The sequence below is a fragment of the Haliaeetus albicilla genome, chromosome 3 (genome assembly GCF_947461875.1).
Source record: "Haliaeetus albicilla chromosome 3, bHalAlb1.1, whole genome shotgun sequence".
NCBI classification, from domain to species: Eukaryota; Metazoa; Chordata; class Aves; order Accipitriformes; family Accipitridae; genus Haliaeetus; species Haliaeetus albicilla.
The window spans coordinates 75,697,600-75,706,555 of NC_091485.1; the positions used below are offsets into that span (position 1 = coordinate 75,697,600).

Genomic DNA, 8,956 nt, shown 5'->3' on the forward strand with positions numbered 1-8,956 from the left:
TTTGCCACGTGTTCAAAAGGAAAAACTGCAAATATCTCTTCTTCCATATACTAAGTGTACAGGAATATAGCACATGAGGAGGACAGAAAGACAAAAAGAGAGTGAAGCGAAAAAAAAAATCTCCATATGCAATCTATTCATTATCTATAGGCTCAAGAACACGTGTGAAGTGACCTTCAGATCTGTCCCCTGGCAATACCGTTAATATAACTTGCTATTTGTATAGGGTAAGTAGCCTGCCGAATGCTCTCCCTGCCAGCCCTCGTTCCCTTGCATAATCGAGTCCTTGGCACCAGCAAACTCCGAAATGCTGCGATAGGAAGGGGATGGCCATTGCAGGAGGCAACCGGGTCTCGTAACCCTGCTCGTAGCTTCAGCCCATGGGGTTGTCCAGTGTGGCATCCTCAAGAGCCTCGGAAAGGCATGAACAGGCATTAGGGACACAGCTGTGCTGATGGCTTTTAAGTTTAGCTCTTTGCTCACAGCAGAGGTGGTGTGAGGGTAATTTGAGTCCAAAACCAAGATACCTTTAACCAGGTGGATAGAAAAGAGTTACAGCCCCATTAGTTGCAAGGTAGAGTACTCTGGGTGCTGCCTGGGTCTCACTAGAGCATCTACTCACAGCAAGTGGCGAGGAACAAATTAACCCTGCAAACGAGGTTTCTAAACCTCTTGGGAGGAAGGCTCAGGCACAGGGAAGCTTGGGAATATTCACCCCATTTCTAGCAATTTTTTCCCCAGTTTTCCCTGTGCTATCTGTGCATAGCAGAGGTGTGGCGCACCTCGAGCCCTGTGGTCCCAGCAGGTGAGGGAGGATGCATTAACCGGAGGAAGGCACATCTGAGGACCAAGGAGACAAGCAATGCGTTCTTACCAAACTCATCACCTAATTGCAGGTCACATCACGATGACCAGTCCCTCCTGTTGCAAAGGTTGTCATTAGCATGTGTCATTTTAATTAAAAGACAGGGAGAAGGCAGAGGAAAAAACGTGTAACCACTTTTGTTGCAAATATTTCTATACATCTGCACACCATCTTTCAAAAGAAGCCGTTTAACGCTTATTTAAGTGGGACAGAGGTATAATTGAACAGTGTGTGCAGCTTGAGAGGCTTTTTTGAGAGGTTGTTTTTTTGACACAAAACAGGAGAACCACATACAAGGAGGGCATGGTTAAAGAGTGCCAATACTACACCTGATTTTTGCTGCTAGAAGAGAAAAAAAGCCCACTGCACCTCTGATCAATCAGTGGAAGCGACAGCAAGATTTCACCTGACGGTTTAAGGCTCAATTTTGGCTTGTTTTGTCTAGCAGGTCCACAGGTAGGCAAAGCAGGTAGGAAACCAGCACAAACGCAGAGATGGCAGGAGGACACAACTCCTCCCATGGGATGGCTGAGAACTTCCAGAAGCAACACTGCCAAAAGACCTGGGAAGATCCTGGGATCTGTGGGACAGCAGGAGTGGCAGGTTTGGTGGTGAAGTCACCTTCTGCAGTCCACGTGCACCATCAGCCAGGGATTGCAGGTTGAACCTACAGATCTGAGTATTGATATCTTTGCCTCTGACTTCACTAAATTTTGCAAACAGACCTGTTGCCCTGGATTATTTAGGTATCGATGTTATTGTGTATCACCATCACAAGTCCAAAGTAGGGAGATCGAGGCACCGAGTCTTTGTAACATGCAGACTAATTTTTAGAGGTCCTGTTCCCAGTGCGCTTGCTCCATTAGGAGTAATGGGGTTGACTCAAGACCCCAATAACTGGCATTTTTCACTAAAATGCACCTGGAAAAGGTGATTTCCAAGAGAGGTGAAACAAGGTGGCCCAGAGGTGTTTATTAGAAAGGACAGCAACAGGGAGGAGATGGACTTGCTGCTCAGAGGTGAGCTGGAAGGAATGCTGAGATGAAGGACTCAAAAGCCGCTTGAGAGGGTAAGAGGCCCTCGTGCCAGGCATAGTATTTGGGTTTTCCATAACAGCCGTTTCTAATCTCTCTGTCTGGAGCAAGGAAACACACACAGCACACGTCCCATCTCAGGTAACAACAGGAGCATGTTTATTCAGGTCTGGCACTTACAGAGCTCGGAAGGACAAGGTACATGTCATTTGTTTTCCAGAAAAGTCAGCCCAGGATCAGAAGAAACGAAACGGGTTTATAAAAAGAGACTGCAGCTGCAAGGGGCTGGGAATGTGTCTCCCTTCGGGTCATGCATTCCCGATGCCGGGGCCACCCATGTGCTGGAGCACGCCGGTGCCAGGCACCTCCACGGAGGTGAGAGGCAGGAACGTCTGAACGCTTGACCGGGTGGTGTCTGGGATTAATCGGTTCTTGGCGAGTCCCAGCCTTGTTTTAACCAACCTTAGAAACGAGGGGGGGGGTATTAGGTATAAAAGCAGAAACCCTTCCAAAACGATCCACCTTTGCCAAGGAGGTGTGAGAGTGCAATGGGGTATGTCCACAGAAGGAGGAGAACAGCTTGGCCAAACTGCCCAGGTCTCCGATGCTGGAAGAGCATAAAGTCTGGGAAATAACCATCTTGGAAGCCTGCTGAGAAGTAGAGGATCTCCTTGCAGACAGCGACAGAGAAGATATTGGCTAATGAGACCCGCGACGGCCCGTGGAAGACGGCTCTTCCTCGGCCAGCCCCATCACTCGCGAGCCCTGAGGACATAGATGAAGCTAACAAGGACCCCCAAGGCCAGGACTGCGTAGCTGGCTTTCATGCTGCTGGAACCGCTGATGTTGCAGAGGAAGGAGTCGCAGCAGTAAACGGAGGCAGCCGCTATGCCGAGGTTAATCCCAGCGCTGGGGCAAATGGGAGAGCATCCTTTGGAGATGGACTGGCCAGACTTGCTGCCTGAATTTAGGTTGGGGCGGGGGGGGGGGGGGGGAAAGGAAGAAAAGCAAAAAGAGACAGCTTTAGAATGTTTCTCAGCTTTCTGATCACCTGTTCTGCAAAGGAAATAACAGTACTGAAATAGCCGAAGAGTCACAGGTGGCATGGAGAGTGCTTCTCGGCATCAGGCTGCGGCAGCAATCTCAGCCAGCCCACACGTTTCACGGAACACCCGTGATAACCTCCCACACAGACCCTAGAGACCAAGCAACACCCCAGGGACACCCCTTCCACGCTGTCGGCCAAAGCTTGGCCGCAACGGCTCCCGTGAAGAATCTCAGAAATCCCACTCAAGCTTGACCCTGGGACTCCTCATGCGAGACAGAGAGCATGGGGCATAGGGAGCACCAAGGGAAGCGCTTGTGAGCAAAGTCTGCGTTTCAAGCATCGGCCGCGAGAGAGGCACCGCGCACATTTAGCAGCGGGAAATAGGAAACCATTAGCACCGTGCTAAGAACGGCAGGTTTATAAAAGCTCCCAGCCTCCGTTTGTGCACGCACGACCCGCCCACACTGTGGACCCTGCAACTCGGGCGTGCAACAGCCCTCCCTCCTGTAAGAGAGAGCAAGGCAAGCCAGGCTGGGCACTGCAATGATGCCAGGAGACCTGCCAGAGCAGCCTGCTTCCCTAAAAGCAGCAGCTGGGAAGCACAGAACCGCCCCCCCCATCCCCGATCTTTCCTGGCACTTAGGGAGGAAACCCACAAATCTCCCTTCCTGGCAACCCCACCTCGTCCATGGAGAGCGAAGAAGCAAAGGTGGGACTCGGGGATGAACCGCCTGACCACAGGGCAAAAGCAGGAAAGGCAACCCCGGGGCTTCCTACAGAGGAAGCCTGCAGCATCCTCCACACTTTCACTTATTCATCAGCAACCTCCCCGCCCCCACCCCCAAATTCCCCTTGGACTCCCGGCATCGGTGCAGGCACGTGGGCTTTAACGTGACTCCGTCTGGCAGCACGTCCCTTGTAAAAATTCCCTCGCGATGGTCCGGCTCTCAGCTGGGAAGCAGAACTTTCCCCTTTTTCCAGCCGAAGGAAGGAAAGCCTTCCTGCCGCTCGGCAGGTGACCCAGGAGAGCAGCCAAGAGGGGCAGAGGAAGGTCCTGTCACCACTCACCGATTCCCACTCCGACATACGTCGTCACGCAGTGGTTTTCGTTCTCCCCGCACTTGACAGGCGTCAGGCAGGCCCAGTTGGAGGATGCATCCGAGCACGAAAAGCAGACGAGCGTGTGGGCTGCAAGGGAAAGGCACACCTCGGTTAGGAGCTGGCGAGAAGACCTCTTCGCTTGGCCGTCCCCACCTCTGACACATGGCACGCACCACTCCTGGCCACAGCCACGCTTGCTATTTCGGCTGTATCGATCTGCGATAGATTTTTTTTTTTCCCAACAAAAATTGAACAAGTGATGGGTTCAAGCATAAGGAATACATTTCAAGCTCTTGGAGGGATCAGCTGTCAGCTAAAGCCTCAATACAACCACAGGTCAACCTCGTACTTTATGGCATCCTCCCGTTTGCCCCAAAAGCGGGTTCAAGCTACAGCTGCCAACTTGAAACTAAACAATGGAGGCAAGTTCAGGCTTGCAACCTCAAGCCCAAGATTTGGGCTTATTCAGCTCAGCTACTGTGGACGCTGATGGGAAATGGTCCAGGCGTGACCATGGGTTCGAGCTTTCTGTGACCTGCCTTTGGCAGCAGGGCACAAAGCTCAGGCTATGCTTGAGCTAGCGCGTGTGGTGGAAACAATTTCTCAGCTAGAGCAAGACCAGCGTTGCAGCAAGACCTGCAAGGATTTGCACTGTCCCACTACCCAGGGAGTCATAGCACTATGAGGGCAGCATATGCAACCAACGTTTTTAATCTGGAGCAGGGGGAGAGCAAAAAAAAGCATGCCTTCCTCCACGGCAGGTCCCCTAAAATGGTTTATCCTACCCCAGAAGGATGGACTGCACCAGCTGGCTCCCCTCCCTCATCCTTCAGATCTGCCCAAGAAAGAGGAAAGATTGGAAAATAGCATTCAGTGGTGGGAAATGGTTGCAGAAACAGCCTGGACCAGTGACTCAGCAGGGACATAGGCACTTTGCAGTGGACGGATGATCTTCTCTGTATTTTACATACAAGAACATCACATCCACACTGCAACTGTTGACCTACATATGCAGACAGATGAGGTCTGTTCCCGATGTTTCACGGCCTCTGACTTTTGAGCACTCAAGAAAGCAAGCCTTTCCATGAGGTACTGCCTTTCTTTTCTGCGTTTACAGGATACAAACCAGAGTGGGGGCTGGTGCAGGGTGGGAAGTGCAAGGCAGCATCATTCCTGCTCCTACGTCTTTCAGCCCCACCACAAACAGATTATCCTAAGGAGGTGAAGTCGGTGAAGCCCTGGGAGAGCTTGCTGAGGCTCAGCAGTCCCTGTTATGGAGTATTTTAAAAAATAAATTGAACAAATACTGTTCAGCAGCTGTCCCACTCTGCCATGGGACTGCATGACCTCTTGAGGTTCTTCTCAATCCTGTTTCTCTCAGGAAAAAAAAAAAGCTTTTTACAAGAAAATTGGGGAAAAAATAACAATTGTTTCCAGAGGCATGACTTTTGAGTAGCCATGGCCAAAGCAGGGAAAGAAAACAAAAACCTAATCTCAGGGAAACAGACTAAAGCAGGTTAGTGGGCGATCCTGAATGTCACATCGGGGCGGCCAAACGACTCTGCTTTGGAGACGAAGCCAACCCCACAACCCTCTAAGCAAGAATTTCCTGGACTGTCTCATTCAGTCTCCCCATGATCCTTGCAACAAAACCGAGTTACCCGAGCATGCCAACCCAGCAGCCACAACCTACGTGCAGCACCCAGGATTACAGGGCCACCAGTTGAGTTTACAGCCCCAGGAGAGATTCATCAGTGGACCCTGCCTTGGGATCTAGGAGAAGGGGAGGAGGAGCCAGCCATCGAGTCTACAGCCTGCTAATTGTCCCTTGCCGAGCCCTCAGAGCATTTCCATGGCTTGGCCAAAACTCAGTCTGGAACCTCTGAGTGAAGCCCAGCTCTCTCCTGCTCCCTTTTTCCCAGCACGTTTCTGCTCTCAACTCTCAGGTGACCTGGCACAAACCCTTCTCCTTGCAACCACCCTGAGGGCAAAGTGAGGAGGCAAACTGACTCATCCCATTTCACAGGAACCTTCTGCAACCAGGAATGAAGTGGATTACAGGTTTCTTGTGTGCATTATGGCAGGACGTATGTCCCCATATGTATTTGCTCACTATGCTGAACGCAGGAGTCGAGTGGTGCAGTCCTATTCATTCAGGCTTAGAGGTTCCAGATACAAACACATGAGAAATATTTGTACATGCACATAAAAGTGCCTTTAGGCATGAAATTCTCTGCCACGTGACTAAATCTGTGCTCCTACCACAGCATCTCCTACCTGTCCCCATGTTTTTCTGTGTCACACCTACCTATTACCCCTTGTCTTAATATAGACAAAATCTTTCCAGGAGAGGCAAGTCTTTCAATGTAGTTTAAGAGAGGAAATGCGCAGTAATAGCTAGTGCCACTTTCTGCCCCAGCAAAGCAGAAAACTAAATAACCCACTGCAGAGTTAAGAGAGCAAGCAGGCTGAGTGTTTTAGATAAAAGGCACAAGAGGGGTGGCAGAATTATTTGATGCAGCTGGAGACAGAGCAAAGAGTTGGAGCTCAAGGCTACAAAAAAAGAAGAAAGAAGAAAAAAAAAAAAAAAGCCCAAGACTGAACAATGCAAAAGGGAAGCCTCGTTTTCACCAGAAAATGCAGTGTTCTTCCACAGGAAGAATTTATGTGTTTATTTGTTTGCTGCTCGGCTCCTCGGAGGAACAAAGAGCTCCCAAAACAGAGCCGATCATTTGGGGGAATTCCTCAGATAAGAGGCTGAAGCCATTCTTGTCAAGAGCAATGCAGGGGAAAGAAAAAAAAAAAGCCTTTGAAAACCCGCTCTGAAGCTCAGCAGCACAGTTGACAAATGCTGTTGCTTCGGCAGCTCTTCCATTTGGTCCCTATGCCGAACGCTCTTTCCTTTTCCATTGCTCTTAGACAAGAACCTTACACACCATATGCAAGATCTTCAGGGCACTTTGAGCAGGGGGGTAAAGCTTTTCTGCAAAAGACTCCCTGCTTTTGCTGGAAGCCTTTGGGGATAAAGCTGCCCTTTTGCCTGGCTAAGAACTTACTTTAAAGCTGAAAGGGGTTTTTTTTGGGGGAGTGGAAGTGAAACCCCTTACTGCCTTGGCCTGGGCAGCCCATCCTCCCACCTGGAACCGAGCACATGACAGTTGGGTTCTGACAGAGACCCAACACTTGAATTTCCAGTTGCTTCCCGGACTCCATGGGGAGGGGGGCACGGGAAGGGCAGCAAACAACTAGTTTCTTCTTGCCGGTCTCCTCGGGAAACAAGAAGGGCCCATGTTTCCTGAGCAGGAGCTCAGAGGGCCCAGAACTCTCCTGTTTGCTCTTTGTTTGGCTTCTCCAAGCATCGACATATGGAAACAATATGGGGTTTTGCACGGCCCCATGGAGTTTGGATAGTCAGGAATGGAGTCATTGGGAAGGCGGGGATTGCAGCCCCTGCGACTTGGACAACTTGCAGTTTAATGCCCAGCAAGAGGAAGCACGTTCTCCCCAGCTTCGGTGGCAGCCCCAAGATGCGCTCTACAGGGCATGGTCCCTTGGGGGTCATCTCCCCACACGTTGGCCACCGCAGCCTACCCCGAAGGATGCTGGGGGGGTAGGAAGGGGGGGGTGCAGGAGCCAGGATCACGAGTGGCTCTGCCCGGACTTTGCTCCATCAGCCATTGCCGGGGCTGGGCTCCATCTCCCCTCCACCCTCCTTCCCCCTCGGCTGCATCTCAGCCCATTTCGGCGCCGTTATCCCGGCTCGCTGCACCGAAAAGGGGGAGCGGAGCCGGCCCTCGTCTTTGTTCGAGCTGCAGCTGGGAAAAGCTCCAAAATATCTACATGCACAGCTGGAGATGCATACCTATACATACAGGCACGGAAGCCCTGAAGTTCCTGCTTCAAGAGGGACACTGCTGCGAGGCAGGTCTTGGAAAGACACCCCCCACACACCCCGCGCAAAATCCCAGCACGGCTCAGCTCTGCCCCCCCCCCCCCCCAGCCCCTTTGCAACCCTCACCCCCCCGCAAACCTCCAACTTCCAGAGCTCACCCTGCAAGACGCAGCACACCCCTCCCCCCGCAATTTGCTCCCAAACCCAGGGCTGGGGAAGGACTGGAGGACCTCGGGGAGAGATGGTGGTGGCGGGAGCATCCCCCCCACCACCCACCCACCCCCCCCTTACCTCTCTCCACGCACAGCACCGCAGCCAGCACAGCGAACAGGAGCGCCTTCATGGTGGGGCCAGCGGAGATGCGCAGGGCGGCTGGCTGCGCACAAGGTTGGCGGCAGGGCCGAGCGCCGGGGGTGGGGAAAGGCCAGCGGCCCCGCCCCGCGGGCCGGCCCCTGCCCCGCACCGCCTTCCCCCACCGCCTACCCCGGCCCCGCCTGGTTTCGTTTCCCCGCTCCGGAGAGCCGGGGCCGGGGAAGGGGATAGTCTGTGTGGCGCCTGTGCTTGCTAGCGCTTGGCCCGCTGAGGGGGCTTAGAGCCACCCGGGAGCAGAGCCAGCTCTCTCCCCGGCCCTGCCTCAAGTGTTTTTTCCATCCCCCTTTCGGGTCCTCTCTAATTTCCCTGAGGGAAGAGATGGGAGTAGGAGGGCTGCCTGCATGCCGGACGCCGCTCCTGCACAGCCTTTTCCAAGTGCAACCCCCTGCATCCACGGCTCCCTTCATCCAGAGGACCTGCTGCGTTCGTGCCTCCCTCCCCTCCTCCATGCATCTTCATTCACAGATCCCCTGAGAACACACCCCACCCCCATACATTCACAACCACCCTATACGTACCCATGCCCTGCATGTGCAAACGCCTGTGTGCAGGACTCCCTTCGTGCACGGATCTCCTGCGTACAAGAACCCCTGAATGCACAAGACCCCTGTATGCATGACACCCCTCTTCTGCATGACACCCTT

At 52.7% G+C, this 8,956-nt stretch overlaps 1 protein-coding gene across 1 annotated transcript; it reads right to left on the bottom strand.

Annotated features, from left to right (window-relative positions):
• Window positions 1-2,036: 2,036 nt before the first annotated feature.
• LOC138684843 (lymphocyte antigen 6E) lies at window positions 2,037-8,391 on the bottom strand. Its single transcript, XM_069780167.1, has 3 exons — window positions 8,232-8,391; window positions 4,016-4,135; window positions 2,037-2,860 (listed from the first exon to the last, which is right to left on the bottom strand). The coding sequence occupies exons 1-3, from the start codon at window positions 8,281-8,283 to the stop codon at window positions 2,652-2,654; spliced, it is 381 nt and encodes a 126-aa protein (XP_069636268.1). The 5' UTR covers window positions 8,284-8,391; the 3' UTR covers window positions 2,037-2,651.
• Window positions 8,392-8,956: the final 565 nt, after the last annotated feature.

Bases quoted from the DNA above. Each gene is read 5' to 3' on its own strand.
- LOC138684843 (XM_069780167.1), bottom strand. From the start codon at position 8,283: ATGAAGGCGCTCCTGTTCGCTGTGCTGGCTGCGGTGCTGTGCGTGGAG. The intron at 4,136-8,231 runs GTAAGGGGGGGG...TTTCCCTTGCAG, and splicing joins GGTGCTGTGCGTGGAGAGAG to CCCACACGCTCGTCTGCTTT. The intron at 2,861-4,015 runs GTGAGTGGTGAC...ACCTAAATTCAG, and splicing joins GTATGTCGGAGTGGGAATCG to GCAGCAAGTCTGGCCAGTCC.